The following is an 18,272-nucleotide window of genomic DNA, read 5'->3' as shown; positions in this document are numbered from 1 at the left end:
GCAGTTCTGTTGGCTTCTAACAAATAGACTTGAGTCAGCTGATGATCCTTCTCTAAATGCTTTCACTGAGGGAGAAAAAAGCATCAGACCATTAACAAGGAATTTAAAATCTCTGTGTTGTGGACTATAGGTGTGTTTCCGTTACTGTAAAGTTTAGGAAAATACAGCTAGTATTATGGGAAGAGCCAAAAAAATCAGCACGAAGGCCTGTCCCCTTTCCAGCTATGTTTGCCACAGAGCTAGGCATGATTCATAATAAGGACTTAATTTTTCCTCATTTCTCTCCTTGTCTTTTTAACCAATTCCACTCTAGGCAGCTTTTCTCAAAACTACCTGATAGTTTAAGTTTATTTGTTTTAATTCCCTGGAATAAGTGCTGTGATGCTGTCTGTAGACCTTTGTGGTATGTTTTTCATTAATAAATAACTTTTTTGAGCAGTATGGCATCTTGTTTACAAGAATGCCATTTGGCAGGGGAAGGAGCTGTCCAGATTTTCATTAGATGTTACCAGCATTGGTGACAAACTCGGTGTAACGGTAAAATAACTTCTTGCAGACGCATTGACAGAGATTGTCACTGATTGATGAGGATTTTCTTAGCACACAAGAAATGAGCAGTTATCTGAGCAGCTTTGTTCCATGAAGCGTATCCAGTCACTGAGTATTGCTCAGTGTTACTGGCCTGCCCTCCTTAGAAGCCTGCAGCAGTGAGACTACGTGCCAAGGCTGGTTAATGTTGTTGTTCGAGTGTATCTAAAAAGAAGCATCCAGTGAACGTTGAAAATACTGAATTAAGAAATGTTGATGTTAGTGTGTTTTGAGACTACTCAGTTTTTCGGAATTCAGAATATAAAAATGTTGATTTTTTTTTCCCCCCCCTGCTTGGTTAATAGGCTTGAAAACCTTAAATTTTAAGACCCATAAGTCAAAAAAACCCCTATGTGGCCAATTGTACAGAACAGCAGGCACATCTGCTGGTTGAAACCCTGTACTCTGGTGAGTTATTTGGCATGGCCCACAGTGGAATCTGCTGTTCCTGGTGTGCAGTCATGTTCAACCTTGCTTGCTGGAAATACAGAGAAAATACTGCTCTTTTAGATTATAGAGTAGTAGTCTTAAACACTATCCAAGGGATACTGACAGCAAGTCAAGCTCCCAGTTTCAGTTCAGAAGCTTTCCTTTATGGATGTGTTGTCCTTGCCTGCACTTTCCCCTCCACCCCTGCCAAAAGTTGTGAATTTAATCATTTATCAAGAGCTTCTGTTTAGCTACAAAATCAATAACGTTCATTCTGTGACAATTTTTAGTCAACAAACATAAAAGGCTGAGGAACAGTGAGGGTTAGGTGATGGTTACGAGCAGAGCAAATCAAGAGGTGATCTGTAATTTCAGGCCACAGAGTCTTTCAGCTTGAAGAAATTTCCAAAGCCAGAGAAATTAGAGGTTGTGATTAAGTGGGAGAGGGAAAGACTGTTGAGATGAGAAAGGGTAGTAAAGGAGAGGGAAGGAGGGCTGTGGAAAGGAGAATAGGGTTTACTGGAGACCTTTAGCTAGTGGAGCCAACAGTCCTGAGACAGGATGTCCTGTCCCTGGAAACATTCAAGGCCAGATTAGGTGGGACTCTGACCAACCTGATCTAGTTGAAACACATTTTATGTGTTAATATTGATTTTCCAAGTGCCTAAGTGACCAATTGGTACATAGGTATCATGTAGCAAGCGTGATTTTAAACCAGAGGAGGGTAGATTTAGACTAGGTGGTAGATGCTCCATCCCTGAAAGTGTTCAAGGTCAGGTTGAACAGGGCTCGGAGCAGCCTGGTCTGGATGAAGATGTTCCTGCTCATTGTAGAGGAATTGGACTAGATGACCTTTGAAAGTCCCTCCCAACTCAAGCCATTCTGTGATTCATCTCCCAAGTGTTTTCCTGAGCAAAAGACCCTACTGCGAAGTGCATTCTTGGAAGTGTCCATCCCTGGAATCTTACTTCAGGCATTCAGCTGGGACATCCCTGGGCACTTCTCAACTGATACCTGCAGTGACAGGTACTTTAACACCAGTCCCTAGTGACCAAGTACAAGTGAGGACAGCCAGAGATCATCTTTGGGAGGGCATTGCTCCTGACATACTGAAGGTTTTCCTGAGAAGGATAATTGAGGGGAGGTTTAATTAGGGAAACCTGTAGCTTTGTCCTGGTCCTAAAGCCCAAATCTGACTAGCCTGAGAGAGCTGGAGTGCAAATTCATAGAGAGTTACAGTAAGCTGGGGTTTCATACCAAGTGCAATAATAGACAACAGTGACTTTTCTAAAGAAAAAGACAAAATTAAATGAATGAAAAGGATGAGTGAAGTGGAAGAAAATAAATTATAGCACACTCCATTAAGTATCTTTGGGAGATGATACTGAAGAATTGTCTTGGTTGCTTTTGGCTTTCTCATTAAATTTTGGGCTTCGCTCCCCAGGCAAAGGGAATATTACACAACAGAGAAATGGTGTGTAGGAAAAAAAAAGGAAAAATATCTTAGTTGCAACCATTGCTGGAAAAGTATATAAAAATACATTATATGGGAGTGTAAGTGACTTGAAGCGAGATTTCCTGCCATTGGGATTTATCTTCCCTTTGTGTTTCTCCATTGGTTATACAGCTTCAGTGAGGCACAGTGGGGGAAGAAGAGCCACTGGCCAAGCTCTTGACATTTAAAGGTGATACTGTAGTATTCGCTGGACTTTGGCAATCTCTCACTTGTAAACAGCTCAGGTGCAGTTTTGTTTCTGATCTGAGGTGTGCTTTACCCTCACCCTGATGATTGGGCCCTACCTCTACAGTGAGATTTTCATCAGTTTTGTGATCTTTTGCTTTGGCCAATCTTATGCTGTTTTCATGTGTATTTAGATGTGAAATCTGAAGGAGCACATGGATACGATTCCAGTGCACTGCCTCCACCCTGAGCCTGTGCAATCCATTTGAAGCCACATACTGTATAAATCTGTGGCTGCTGTAAACAAGAAAACCAGTTAGCAAAATATTGTGCTCTGAAATAGGTCCTGATGTGGTATCCATGGAAATGCCAGTTTTTACACTACATAATAAACAGGCAAGGAGTCCAGTTGTTGTGTCTGGCCTTGGGAAGGTTACGTAAAGTTTTAGCTGTGAACTGGCTTGACTTGCTTGGAAAAATATGCAAAGCTTGTTTATAACCTTTTTTTCCCCCTCCTTTCTTTTCTAACTTCTCGCCATCATAGGGCACACAGTTGATTTTCAGTGCTGCTAAGGAACTGGGACACTTGTCAAAGCTGAAGGTATTGTCCTGCATGGCTTCTGTTATTATCCCTGTGTGTAAGCATGGAGGTGTAGTAGTGCATAGCATGTCTTGTGCTTCCAGTGGTTTGTCACTGAATGCAGTTGTAGAGAAATGCTTTTAAATGCATTGAGTGTGCTTTTAAATGCATTCTACTAACATTAGTATAGTGTTTAACAGTTAATTTTATTGTGAGTTTAATCATCAAAGTAGTTTTTCTCTTCTGTAGATACAGTGGTCAGTTTTGGACATCAATTTAAAATGAAAAAAAGTAGATTTCTCAATTATCTGTCCAGTTCCTCTGTATCCCTATATGTAAAAGGGAGTCCCTAATGAGGTATTGGTTGGAAAGACAACTGTGCTAGCTGTGGATGAATTATATGGACTGTTACAAAAATAACTGTTATGGAAGAGAGCCTGTGTCTGTAAATTCCTTCTGCGTGGGCTCTCTTTACAGGCAAGCTGGCATTTAGCATGAAGGCTATGTTGATGTGTTTTGACAGTGCATGACATGACAGTGCATGACATGAGCATTATGAAGTGCATGCCACCTCATCATAAGCAAATCAAGCACTAATTCACTGATCACGACAGGAATGGTATGAGAATAGTGACGCCTTCCAGCATTCATATTGCACTATGCTGTGGTTGGACTTGTGCTACAAGACACATATTGTGCAAGAGGAGGTCTAAATCTGAAGCGTCACAGTACACAAACTGTTCTGAAAGGGAGCTGAACGTGAACTCTCTCTTGGAGCATGATCAGGGAAATCTTCCCAGACCAAAGGACATTCTCCTAAGTGATTAGGAGTAATTTAAAAATCTGTTTGTCCCTTTCTATAATGTTTTTTTGTCTTGCACACTTAATACAGCTGTTTTCATACACCTATCTATTTCCCTTGCCCAGCAGACACATTTTACATACACGTTTATGAGCCAGGCCAGTACACAACTCATTTAAGGTGGTGCTTATTAGCAATCTTAGTAAGTGATGTGGACATGCAGGTGTGTCATTACACGTGCACACTTTTCTCCAGCTGCATTTTGAGGCCTTTACATAGCAGTTAACAGTCACATAACATAAACCTTGAAGTGTGGCTCTCTGGGGGAATAGCTGTCACTTGTGCTGAGTGATGTCCTCATGCACTCCCACGGTCAGGCTGTCCTCCCTGGTGATGTGGCTCCTAAGGATTGCATTTCCTTCACTGCTTCCTGCGCTTGCAATGCTGTGTGTCACTTCCGTGGGAAAAATGGGTAGGAAGGAGCTTTGTAGCCAGCCTGGGAGAATGGGAGCTGAACCACAGCATCCAAATATGACTCCCGTTTCCTGTGAGTATCCCCTACCCCCTTCAAAAACATCAGCAGCATTTGCAGAAGAGAAGCCATCCCTGCCTTCTACATGCCCTCCTGCTGTCTGAGGGGCAGAGCTCCAGATTTGCTCTGTTCCTTCTCCCACGTCACAAGGACGGTCTGTGAGTTCCTGTGGCTTGCTTGCATTCTTGAGCATGGCCACTGACATTCAATGTTGTCTTTTTCTTGTTCCATATGTTCTGGAACCGGAATTTCCAAACATATGCAGGGTGCCTTTTGCCAGGAATGAGTTGGAAGCTTTGCTGGTTTCTGTTTGCACTGGTCACATGAAGGCCATCCCTCAGCAGCGGCCTGTCTTCAGTTCAGTTACAGTAAAGCTTAACTTTGTTAACTCTGGGGTGCACTTTTAGAAATGCACATAATCATGCAAATCAGGCAAGCCCTGGGGTGTGTTCAAACCTTTATTTGCATATCCACATATAGAACTGCAGCAGCAGGTACCCAGGATTTTATATGTGGCAAGAGAGTCGTGCTCAAGTGGGAGAGCACTCTACCACCTGAATTTTGGAAACCTTTATGTGAACCAACATTGTGTCCAAAAACTTCCAGAAGAACAGGAGTGTTACGAGAGTGTAGATTGTTTGGGTCTTTGGGAGCATCGTGGATATTACAATTTTTTATCCTTTTGTTTTTGCAGGCACATACAAGCTAACAGGGAAGGCATTAGTAAATGGTTCTTCAGAGCCACTCTGCTCTGCATTTTGCAGTTCCACTAAAATCCTGGGAAAATTATGGGATGGATTTTAAGCTTTGTTGGTCTTAAATAGAACAGGGAGAACAGAGCCCTAGTGAATCAGATAACTCAGCTGAAAACTGAGGCTGACAGACCTGACAAGCACAGGCTCTCATCCCAATGACAAATCAATTTCACAGTGTATTTTAAAATGCTCAGAAAGCCAACCATAAACCTGGCACCTAGGTGCCACATATCTGCCTCTCACTTTTTATCAAACTCTTTCTGCTTGGTTTGCTTAATAGCCAGCAGCTGAAGCAGGGAGCAGCGACCTCCCCTTCCTTTTGTTGCCCTCAGGCTAAAAAGCCAGGCTCTGACCACAGAGTTTCTCCTGAGAGTACCTGTGCAGAATACAAGGATGAGTTTGACAAGTTTGTTGGGTTGTTCTGGTTTTTTACTTCTTCTTCTTGAAGCCGCTTTATTATTTGACGTAAATATTTGTGTCTTGCTCCTGGTTGGCAATCTGGGAAGTGCAAGGTAGCACTCTGCACAGTCCTTTATAGGAACAGTGTGGGATTTGCAGAGGGCAGGTATGCAGGGAAATGACAGTCGTGGGCTCCTCTGTGAGTAGGTGCAAGCATTGCCAGTCCAGTCACTGGGTTATTTTTATATAATGTGTTGAAGTAAATGACACTGGGAAATTCAAAGAAAGCAGTGATGTGTTGCTGTGCGTTGACAGCATGGGCACCAGGGGAATGACCGCTCAGAACAGGGCTGCATGAGCTCTTCAGGTGTTTAGGAGAAAAATGTTGAGAAAGAGAAACCACCTGGTTTCTGTCACAGTCTGGGCAATCTGGCAGGCAGGCCTAGAAAGTCATTTTAACAGATGCGAAAGTCACTCTGCCTTGGGAACACAGCTACCCTGACTAAATTGCCCTCTCCTACAAATGTGGCTTTGGGCTCTGGCTGATTTTGCACTTTATCTGACTGTCAGAGAGAGAAAAGAATGCTTTACCCTCTGTCTACTGAAGTGTGAAGCCACATCATCTTCAACTGAATTACTCCCAGCTCGTGAAGAAGAGGGAGGAGAGGTATTTGCTCCGCTCAGGACAGCTTGTCACAACAGAAGATACTCTGCAGCCTACAGAGTACTCTGCCACTGCACATGGGTCCCTAGACCAGGAGCATCCTGTGTGGGGGAAAGAGGCAAGTGGAGGGATGTCTCCAGTACTCAAGGAAGCACAGTGTGAACTTGTCTGAGGTACTGACAACTTGAGAGGCATCTTCTGTGCAGTTTAATGCAGCACTGTGTGAAGCTGCCAGCTAGATGTCTGTGAGAAGCGTGGCAAATGCCTCACGCTGCGCCTGAACTGCGGTGATCCTTGTCTCCATCAGGCAGGAGATGGATTCCAGTGGATAATGAATAGGAACAGCACCAGGCAGCATGAAGGATCACCAAGCTGCAAGATAGCCAGCAGGTCTGTCTGTGTGAAATGCACACATGGTGCCACACACTAGGCATGCTTTACTGAAAGGCAATTTAGCAGATGTGTATCCTGGGAAGTGTCTCTTATTGGAGGCTATGACATGCTTAAAGTAGCATAAATAGCCTTTGCCTGATTTGCCTGCATCTTCTTCACGAATGCTTTAGCACTCAAGCTGCAGTCAGCTGGCCTGACCCTCCAGGTAGAATTTGAGTTTGTGCAAAGCTCTGCTTCCTAAAATATGCTGTCTCCTCCTGAGATGTAGACTAAGCATCAGAGAGAAAGAACTTAATGAAATACCAAAGGATGGCACATCCTCGTTGTCAGCCAGGAGTCCTAACAGGGGTGTGCTCCCACTGCAGGAAAGGGAATTCTTTCTTAAGTGATTTCTGGCTGTTTACTATTAGAGATGGTGGGTCTTAATGGGAACAATGTGTTCTTTTAGCAAACATATTTTCTGGAACATGGTTTTTGTTTTTCTTCCTCCACACCGATGACATGATGAATTAGTGACCTTTGTAGTTGGAAGAACTAAAAAATCCAGAAACAGCATATGACAACTTCGACTTATAGTTACCAGAATTCCTTGATTTAGGTGGTGTTTTGAAAGTTTTGTTGTAGCTGCTCTAGAATGACAGTGGTAGCAGACAGACTTTTGTTTGGGTTTTCTAGAGAGACAAACTGTGATTTTAAATTGTCACTTATCTCTGTCCACTTCCTTTCCTTATTTATGTCTTCTGTGCCTGCAAAAAAAAAGAGAGAAAATGAGTTTATTTTCAAGTTAAGCTGTAATAAATGACTCTGAGAGATTCCATTAACTGTTCCTTAAACAGCTGAATTTATGCTGTCACCACATAACTACAGCGTGAATCCAGAAAAAGTGATGATAGTGGATACTCCTTTTCCTTTAGCTTCTGATAGCATGCCTGTGTCAAATATAATGGTTGTTTGCAGGATCATATGGTGAGAGAAGAAACTAGGAGTCTCACTCCAAAGCAGTGTGCTGTTCTGGACCTGGCACTGGATACAATCAAAGTAAGTGATTCCATTTCTGTCTCTGTCATTCCCTTACTCCATCCCCAAATCCTATTTGGGAGGACAGTGCATGTCCCAGTTCAGGAAATGGCAGGAGTCTGTGTAAACCTGAATAGGCCCAGGTAACTGGCACGCTGGGAGTCAGCATACTTATAGTGCTGTGGAAGAGGAAAGCCATGTGCTCATCAGTTGATATCAGTTGTTCTAAGAGCTGGATTTCCAGTACAGAAGCTGTTTTGTGAATTTTTCCAGCTATTTCCTATCTGCACATGCAATAGCACATACATGTTGGATGCTGATTGCAGTTCTTGCTCAGTATTTTTCCTGTTTCTTTTTACTCTTAGCAATATTTCCATGCTGGTGGGAATGGCCTGAAGAAAACCTTCTTGGAGAAGAGTCCAGACCTGCAGTCACTTCGTTATGCTCTCTCTCTTTACACTCAGACCACAGACACTCTCATCAAAACCTTTGTCCAGAGTCAGACAGCTCAGGGTAAGACTCTTTTGTGTTGTTGGCAGAGTTGAATGGAGCTCTCCAGTCTGTTCATAATTTCTCTGTCTTGTACTGCCAGTTTGTAGAGTGCTTTTGGCAGTAACGTTTCTGGAAACGTGACAGTTCAGTTTAAAACGGGAAAGGAAGAAAAGGGGGTTATTTCCCACTCCATGACTACATTTTGGGAGAGCAGAGATGTGTGGAACATAAGGCTTGGGGTGTTTGTGGTCTTTTTTCTCTGCAATCCTTATCAGTCACGTTTCATGAATTAATGTGGGTGGGTGACTTAAGTGAAATTTGAAGTTACTGTACTGAGACTTACACAGTGGTGTGGGGGACCATTTCAGCGAGACACCACTGCAGAAACTAGTCAGTGCCTGTGTCACAGGCCAGCTGCCAGCACAGCCCGTGCAGGCCTGACTAAGGCTGATTGACACCAACGTGATGAGTCATGGAGCTACAGGATATGTGGGAGCTAGATGTTTACAGATCACCACAATAAATTAATAAGCTGCTGGGATGGGTCACCACAGTTTTTGGTGGCTCTCTGGGAAGCCTTATGGCTTCGTGGTACTGTTTCATTGAATTTGAAGGGGTAAACATTTAGTTGTCTCTATCTTTCATTGCTGTCATGTGAACATCTCCAGATTGTTTTACAGAATAATTTGGTCTCTAGTCAAGGACCTTCACCAGCTGACTATGAGTCTCATAATCTCAGTAAGAGGGGACAGATGCTACTAGAGGTTAGGTCAAACCCAAAACTAATGCTTTTGAGCTCTCAGGCTGTTTAAATACAAGCCTTGTCATTAGGCTGCTTCATCTCAGCAGCAAAGTAGAACTCCATGGGGGTGTCCTCCTGCCATCTTTTTGCATTGGATCCTTCTCCTTTAATCCTTCCAAGAGCTGGCAACCACACAGATGGTACTAACTCTGCCAGCATACCATCACACCGAGCCCCAAAATCAAGGGGAAAGCACTCCTTAGTTGAGAGACTTTTCCCATTTTGCAAATGAGTCTGCTTGCTACTGGCATTCTCTGAGTAGAAAGTACAGAGATTTCATAAGCAGAGCAAGGTTTGTTTCTAAAGTGAAAGGCTGAGTGTAGTTGTGGGGGGCTGAATCATCAGAAGACAAGACTCAGGAGGGACCTGAAACTTACCTGAAAGGAGATTGTAGTGAGGTGGGAGCTGGTTGTGATATGTCTCAAATGAAAGGATAAGGGGAAATGGTCTTAAATTGTCCCAGGGGATGTTCAGATTAGATATTAGAATTTATTTTTTTCATTGAAAGAGTGGTTAGACGTTGGAGCAAGGTGCCCAGGGAGCTAGCAGAATCTCTGGGAAGTGTTCAAGAGGTGTGGATGTGGCACCTGGGGACATGGTTTAAGGGTGATTATGGTGGTGCTGGGTTTACAGTTGGACTAGATGATCTTGAAGGTCTCTTCCAACCGTGACGATTCTGTAATTCTGTGATCCCTGCCTTTAGAAGCATGGTCTAGTCTTGCTTAGGTTGAAACATACTGCATTAAAACATTGAAATTAACTAAAAGTCAGTACCTGCCTCTGAGAGAATGGTCCTGTAGCTGTGTCCCAGCAGAGCAACGATGACATCCAGTGGCCAGACAGGTCAAAGACTTCTACATCCACCAGGGACTCCAGGAACTTGGCTGTTGTCATCAGTTACTCAAAATACTTTTTAACAGGGAACTTGAGTGCACACTTGAGCGCTTTCAGTTTTTGCTACCCTATGCAAATGTTTCACGTTACATATCCAAACCACGAATGGAAGCTATTTTTTTATGTGGATACTGTTACATAGCCATTATGACCCAAGATACAAGGAAGTGTGCTGCAATGCAATGTCATTCTCCAGTCCATGCTACAGTCAGGAGTGTTTAAAATTAGAGGAAGAAATTGCTCCATTGAAGTCACAAAGTGACAAATTCAAAGCTGATATGAGAAGCAGGTTTATGCAATGCATGATTTGACTGTAGAATTTCACTGGGGGCAAATATTTAGCAGAAACGCAAAGATAATAGAACATAATCTCTAAGCAGCAGGAACATAGAAGGTTGCCACAGAAGTGTGTGCCTGGGTATTTATTTATGTATTTTTTTAAGAAGCTTAAAAAGAATGAAGCTCTAGCTTTAGGACATAAGATGCACATGTTACGAGGTCATCAATTATATCTCATAGCTGACTGAGGGCATTTTTTGTGACTCATCTGAGCCACTTTGTAGAACAGGTACTAGGCATGGTAGGCCACTGAGCTGGTCCAAATCAGCATCTTGTATATTAGTGGGCTTGAGAGTTTTGACCCTGTTTGGGGAATAAAAGATTTGAGCTCCTCCACCTAATATCTATGATGGAATATCTCTGAGAAAGGCACGACTCTCTCCTGGGATTTGGGCTAAAGAAGAATATTACTTGCTTACACTTCTACTTACAGCTGGAAGGTGGGTTTGGAGATCTGCACACACGTTGAAGGGGCAGAAAGGACAGCACCTCTATTTACAGCTGTGACTCATGTTTCCCTTTGCACAAGTCGTGTCCCACAAGCCCATGGGAGGACATGGCTTCATGCAGAATTATTTAAATGCTGCTTGCTTCTCTTACTTCACTGTTCAATGGTTGCTTCTTCCAGTTTGTGAGGTACCTACCGCTCTCATTTCCTTACTGAGCAGGCTTCGATAGCACTGTGCTGTTAAATATTTGCTCTGCAGATCTGGATCAGGGCTTGCAGTTTAGTTATGCCAGCACAAATTCTGTTCCTGTTTTAACCCAGACAATCCCTTAATCACGGACAGCCTTGCCCTCCAAAGCCTGGACTGGGGCAGAAGACCTAGGAGGATATTTTGTCTGTTATTAAGAGCTAGAATATTTGTCTTGTGTTTAAGTGACACTGCTGATTGTATTGTAATTCATACTCTTCTCTCTTTATCCTGCTTTCTTCTTGCCTTTTGAATTCATGTCTCAGTGCATGATGGGAAAGGTATAAGGTTTACCGCTAATGAGGACGTTCTTCCTGATAAGGGTATGTTCAAGATTAATGTTGTTACCATAACAACATTACCCAACTGCCTTGCTTTTGAAGTCATCTTGCCCATGCTCAGAAACCTTTTCCAGAGTCCTGTTTCCTGTAGTTCCCTGTAGAAGTGAACTTTCACTGAATGCTTGCATCCCACAGAAGAACCACAGGTTGTGCGGTTTAGAAGTCTGTACCTTGCCTGAGAGCCTGTCCCCAAGCTTGAGATTTATTAATGGGATATGAACTTTGTCTTGAAAATGGACTGGTTTTTTGAGAGATGCTGCAGACTTGTTCCCCTACCCTTTACCACGGGCTGTGTATTTCAAGTCTTGGACTTGCATGTGTATGGTTTGCTGAGAAGAGCTACTGTAATACATGGAAATGTCTGATTTGCACTCAAGGTTATGCCAAGCTTGAACCACTTGGCTTGGAGGGGGGTAGCTAAAGGTCTGGGTGCTCAGGAGACCCCTAAAAAATTAAGTCTTGTAATGTTTCATTTCTCAATTTATTTTTTGCTGTCCAAAGTCTTTTTATTATCTTAGGTGAAATACATCTGTAACCCATTGCACGAGCTCAGTTCTGCAGTTTCACCTTTCAGTATTGCAATACCAATGAGATTTTCATGTTAAGAATTAAATCTGCAAACGTGTATGCACACAGTTGTACGTGCTCAGCTGGCATTTTTCAAAGTGGATTTCTTTTTGTTAATTTCAGTTAGTAGAACAAGGTTTTTTTATGAAAAGGAAAGAACGAAGGTAGGAATAAAACAATAATCTAAATTTTGTCATCCTCAAAGGTAATGGGGAAATTCCACTGTCATTCTTCTGAAGCATCAGTGTCTCCTTTATAACCTATTAATTACACTAAAGATCAATAAAATTAAGACCTGAGTGTCTGTTGGCTGATGTTTCTGTGGATTAGGCAGTTACATACTGTTGGTAATCCTGTCTGTTCCCGTGGAAAACACCAACATCTGTAAGTGACAGACCCACACCATCAGATGAATCAGGTCAATAATTAAGCCTGCCAATTTTAAAGCTCTGTGCTTATATACAAAAAAGTGACACTGCCCTTCTAAGTGGGGAGGAAACAGTACATTCAAGATCATGTTTTTTACAGCCTAAAGATTGTTTATTGTACGCAGGTCAAGCATTAGAATCTACCCTAAGGTAATAATTTGAGGTTCTCTTTTGGTTGCTCAGATACTTTTACTTTTATATTAATATGACTTTCACTGCCTACAGTTCTGTGGCATGTAATTCTCTTCAGAGAATTGCACAGATTACCTCTCAACCTCTTGGATTTTAAATGAGTGGTTTTGCTGCCTGCAGACCATTCTTGTGTAAGTTGATTTGTTAGATCTAATCAAAATGTTTGATTCCTTATCTAGAATTTCAAACAGACCAGTTTTTCACTTAGTAATGTGTCTTAGCCTCAAAACTGCTCATAGGTACTCAATTAGGCTGTAGGTATCTCAATTACAACAGCATTGCTAATTGTCAACCTGAGGTCAGGCAGTTATCAAAGCAAAAGTAAAATCAATCTCACTATCTTATCCAAGACTTCATTTTCATTTGCTAAACAGTCTTATTGTGTAATTACATGACATCTTGATTTTACTACCCAGGAAAATGTCATTTCCACATATTCCATGATAATCATGATTAAAAGTTAAAAAGATGAAAAAATCATAATACAGAAATGATAAGGTTCATGAGATCTTGTCTCTGTTACAACATGCTGTCTTTTCCTCTCTGAAGCTACATCTTGTTTTGTCCCTGACTAATTGATAAAGGGAAACAAGTATGCAAATTGTGAGTACTTCTCTCTCATCATTTTTGATGCACAATAGAGAAGAGGTTCTCATTATCCTCCAAAAGGAAGCAGATAGGCAATCAGGATGACAACTTTTAACTGATGTACAGCATGGAAAAAGGTTCTTGGAGGGTGAGACTGCACTATAGCTCTGTGCAAATCACTAGCATCTATGTTTTTTTTCCCCTAAACTTCCTCTCTTGTGTGATGTCCTCTCCTCCTCTTTTCTTTTTGTTGCTGGGTTTTTTGTCCTCCCTTCTTCCCTGGGCAGACAGGAATGCCGATGCCCACCACTGGAATGCCTGCATGTACACACAATACCTTGGCAGGAACCTCTGAAAAACCCTTGCTCTCTGTGAAGGTCCATTGTTGAGCATTAGGTCTTTTAAATTCTTTTGAAATTCTTACTGTTATTCTCAATAGGATGTGATCTTCACGGTGGAGTGCAAGAAATGTTAGCGTTCATGCGTGTTGGGCATGCGAGCCTGATGATATCTTGCATTAACGTGACATTATTGGTGTTGACTGAAAAGCTGGCTATGGAAGGTGCACTGTGAAAACACTATGTTGTCTTGCTGAGGCCAAGACTGGTGCCAAAAAACAGTAATCCATGTGTGCATGGGGGGGTGTCCATTTTCTTCCAACAGGCTCCGGTGTGGATGATCCTGTGGGTGAAGTGTCCATACAGATTGACCTGTACACGCACCCAGGGACTGGTGAACACAAGGTCACGGTGAAAGGTATGGCAAATCATGTGTTACTGCTCAGGCTCTGTGACTGCATCGAGGCAAATCTCCAGTTGGCAGCCATGATAGTGTTAGCTCATGGGATCTGAGTCCACAATTGTTTTCTCTGTTTCACATCAGGAACATGTAGAGAAACAGCAAATGAGCTTGTCCAGCCAGTGACATGGCAATGTACAGCCCTGTTGTTTATTGGCAACGATATAAGCAGTAAACAAAAATCAGTTGATGGCTCTCACCAGGCGCCACAGTTTAGTCTGTGCTGCAGAGAACGGGTCAGCGTGACAGGGTGATGTTACGAAACTGTTCAGTGTATAGCCAGAGATCACAGAACCAGTAAGAGTTCAGAGGCTCCTCTCCCCCATCCTGAAGGCCACGTTGGTCCCTGAAGAGCCACTCTGAAAATAGCCAAAGTAGTGATTCATCCCAGGCTTCCTCTTCCTCCTTCGTCTCCTTTTTTTGAATACAACATACTTAAATAATTTCCTCTAACAATTTACATGAAGAGTTCTTCAGGCCTCTCTTTTGGCTAAATCTACACTGCAGTGCAAAAGCTGATTTTCAGAGCTATTTCCTCTGCTTCAGTCTGTTCCCTGCAGTGACCTGAGAGAGAAAGAGAATTAAAAATCTAATAATTGTGGATTCTGGAACCACTCACAGCTCATGTTGTTTGTTTGTCTTACCTGAAGTCTCATTTTCCTTTTCAACAGAGACCTTAATATTGGCCTCCAAAATCCTCCTTTTTTTTTTCTTATCCCACCCATAAGGTAGATATAAGCACTGAACTGTCAAGGCAGCCTGCCCAGAGCTGCAGGGATGCCTGTTTTCTTGGGCTAATTTTTTGACAATGCATATAGCAGAAGCTGTATGTCCCAAACATTAAATTCCCTTCACAGACTTTAAGTTAGATCAAAAAAGCATATACATCTTTGTAGTACAAAATATATACACTGCCCATGCGTGTTGTGACATTGCCCCCTGAAGCAAGAAATTGAAAGCAGGGTGGGGCGGAAAGGTGTCCTGAGCAATGGGAACAGATGATAACTCTCTTTTCCAGTTGTGGCAGCCAATGACCTGAAGTGGCAGACGTCTGGCATGTTCCGTCCATTTGTTGAAATCACCATGATTGGGCCCCACCAGAGTGACAAGAAGAGGAAGTTCACAACCAAGTCAAAGAGCAACAACTGGGCTCCAAAATACAATGAAACCTTTCACTTGTAAGTGTGAAAAATAGCCTAGGGATCTGGTGTGGCAAGTGCAGATGCAGAGGGCAGATAGGGGTTTTCAGTGTCCACAAACAGCCTACTCAGGGCCCAGAAGAGTGTGTGAACCAGTAGCTTGGCCCTGTGCCTTGTTCCTTGGCAGGAAACACTAGATCATGGGAATTTTTGCTGCAGGTGGGATGCTGAGGTCTGTTCTGTACCAGGAGAGTCCTTTAGCTACCTTCTGAAATGCACTGTGTGTCCTATGAACGTATTTTATTCTGTCATTTTAATGAACTTTGTATCTTTTATTGGTAGAGTTGAGGCTAAAAGTTCATTACATGTTTTTCGTTCTCTTAACCTCAATGTGCGTTTTTATCCCTGCTTGACCTGTGGGACATGCTTTCTGAACTTGTTTCCAAGGATACAGCCCTTGGAACTGCTGGTTGCACTGCTAAAATTGCAGTGTTTCTCAATGTCGAGTATTGATCTCTTCTTATTTGGCTTTCTTTCATTATTACAAAGACATATTCCTTCTTTGAAGGCTCAACAAAGGGAGCTGCAGGCTAGTGCTCACTCAGCTGTACATGTAAAAATGAGTGGAGCAGAGCTGACCAGCAAAAGACTGTGAATCTCTGGGGAAGAGGGAATGTTCATATAATTTTTCTATTCTGTGGGAAAAGTCAGGTTTCCTCTAAGTGAAGAGATTTTGTTCCTTTTATTCTTTTAATTTTAGCAACATCAGAAGGGTTGGGGATTTATTTTTATTAGCTTTTGCTTTAATGGAAGGTTTTGAATCTTTAACAAAGACCTCATCTAATTAAAATAGTAATTCTGAAATGAAGCAACCCTTAAGAGAAGCAGAAATGTTTAAAGTCTTCTGAGTTGAAAATCTATTAGCATGGCTTTAATGTTCCATGCTCCTCTCATTTCACAGTTTAATACACACACACACACACACACCCAAGTTGCAAAGGCAACTTGATAAGGTTGTTGTTGTTTTTTTTTTTAAGTAAGCAGGTTGTCTTATCTGCTATAAATCAGCAAAAATGCCCACATGCTATAAGTTTTACTTCTCCCTCCCTGACCAGGGTTTTCTGAAGAAATGAGTTTCTGTGGCTTATCAGAGCACTCTAGTCAGCTGCTGACACCTTTATTCTGCAGAGGAATTTATAGACTTTAGAAACTGTAATTTGTGTGTGTTTTTCAGCATCCTGGGGAATGAAGATGGCCCCGATGCCTATGAGCTCCAAGTCTGTGTGAAGGATTACTGCTTCGCTCGGGAGGACCGGGTACTGGGGATAGCAGTGATGCAGCTCAGAGACATAGCAGACAAAGGGAGCTGTGCTTGCTGGTGCCCCCTTGGGCGCAGGATTCACATGGATGAGACTGGACTTACAATCCTGAGGATTCTCTCTCAGAGAACCAATGATGAAGTTGCCAGAGAATTTGTAAAGTTGAAATCTGAATCCCGCTCCACAGAGGAAGGCACCTGAGCTGAGCTGTGTAATATTCCCTTTTCTCTTCTGCCTTGTGCCAATATGTGCAAGTGTTCAACAATTCTCTTTTATTAATTGCAAAAGGTTTTTTTTCATGTTGTCTTTGTCAGCTCCGATAGCGCACGTGTGCTGTATAGGAAACAAATCCATCAATCTGATGTGAATTATTTATTTTTTAGTAGCTGGGTAAGACACCATAGAGAATGAGACAATCTCTTATTTAAGATGCAAATTCTGCTTTGTGTATATAAATTATTTTATATTGGAGGCTGGAGTTGCTGGGTTTTGTTGATATGCAGCACTGTGATTTTATCCTCTGAAGTTGGCAGGCATTAAAAAGGTTCTACATAATCACACTACGATGCAAACACACAACTGTGTGGAAATTGGGAGGAGATGATTTGGGGGCTTGACAAAGCACAGTTATCTCTCATTGAATTCATGTACTGTGGAGCTGCCTGGGGATCTTCTGTCACAGGTTATGCCAACATGGTATGCAGACACCTCAACATCTGCTTAAAAAGGGAGTGGCAGATCGCTCTGGAGATGCACACCGGATGAATGTATGTCCACGGGTGTGCTGCTCTGAGCATGGGAGACAAGTGCAGAGGGGCCTAAGATCTCATAGCCAAAAGCTGCGAAGGCAACACACCGGGAGCAGGCTGCAGCTGCCCTGCCATTGTAATTAGACAGTGTGTCTCGGAGAATATAAATCCCCACGTGCTGCCGGGAATCTCGCGCCGCCGTGGGGGTGCTGTAAAGCTGCTCAGCTCCGCAAGGCACGCTCCGGCTACCGTGACCAACGCGGTAAGGGAGGGATCAGCGTTAGAGTCGTAGAGTTAGAGCCGTGACAAATTACATGGCTGCTATGTACTTTTTTTTCCACTTCAATATTCTTTTGTTAGTTTTTGACAGAGGATTGGATAATTTCATACTTGCAGGCTTTCTGTAGCATTTTGTTACCCTGGAGTAGCTAAGACCATTCCTCACTATGAACCCAGAAACGATGGCTTGCCTGGGAGAGAGGAAGAAGCCTCCCCTCTGCAAGCCCTCAGTCTGGAGTGCTGGTCAAGGGGCAGCACGTTTGTTTGGTTCTGATCTTGAAGATGCTGTGATTGATCCATGCTGATTGTTATTAATCTTACGATACCATTGATGATACCATTGAAATATTTTTGCACTGTCTTAAAGAAGCATCCTGCTTTTGTTTTCTTGCAAAACAAAACACTGTCCTGAGCGAAGTAATTGCAGGGAGGTCAGAATTTCTGACTGAATATTCGTAAGCTGGAAGGTCTGGAGTGGTGATTGCACCTGAGGTATGTTTGTTGGAGGGTTTTTATTGGGGATATTTTTGCTTTTCCAGCTGCCCTTGTGCTCTGGAAAGTGCAGCTGGAACAAGCCAGTCCTTGCCCATAAAGTACTGTAATACTGTCAATAAATTCAAGGACTGCAATTGAATGATTTTTTTTTTTCCTTTCTATTTTCTCTGATACTTGTACAGCTGTATGATGTGACTCCTGTATTTCATAGGCCTGCTGGTAGAGTTCTGAGACAGCACATCTGCTTTGTTCTTGTCCATGGTGTGTTATACTAATGCTCTTCAAAACTCCATGCTATTTGTCATGATTTTGAAT

The 18,272-nt window shown here is 42.5% G+C and overlaps 1 protein-coding gene across 1 annotated transcript in view; it reads left to right on the top strand.

Moving 5' to 3' along the window:
* Nucleotides 1-18,026, top strand: part of UNC13B (unc-13 homolog B) — a 181,858-nt gene extending 163,832 nt beyond the window's left edge. Inside the window, exons 33-38 of the mRNA XM_029961542.1 lie at nt 3,243-3,299; nt 7,781-7,861; nt 8,206-8,353; nt 13,842-13,934; nt 14,995-15,154; nt 16,350-18,026. Coding sequence (XP_029817402.1) covers nt 3,243-3,299; nt 7,781-7,861; nt 8,206-8,353; nt 13,842-13,934; nt 14,995-15,154; nt 16,350-16,635 — 825 coding nt within the window. The 3' untranslated portion in view covers nt 16,636-18,026. The remainder of the gene's footprint in view (nt 1-3,242; nt 3,300-7,780; nt 7,862-8,205; nt 8,354-13,841; nt 13,935-14,994; nt 15,155-16,349) is intronic.
* Nucleotides 18,027-18,272: the final 246 nt, after the last annotated feature.

The sequence above is a fragment of the Manacus vitellinus genome, unplaced genomic scaffold, assembly GCF_001715985.3.
Source record: "Manacus vitellinus isolate BGI_N305 unplaced genomic scaffold, ASM171598v3 scaffold_36_pilon, whole genome shotgun sequence".
In the NCBI taxonomy this organism is placed as follows: domain Eukaryota; kingdom Metazoa; phylum Chordata; class Aves; order Passeriformes; family Pipridae; genus Manacus; species Manacus vitellinus.
Note: the sequence above shows the minus strand (reverse complement) of the source record. Positions and strands in the feature narration are given on the sequence as shown.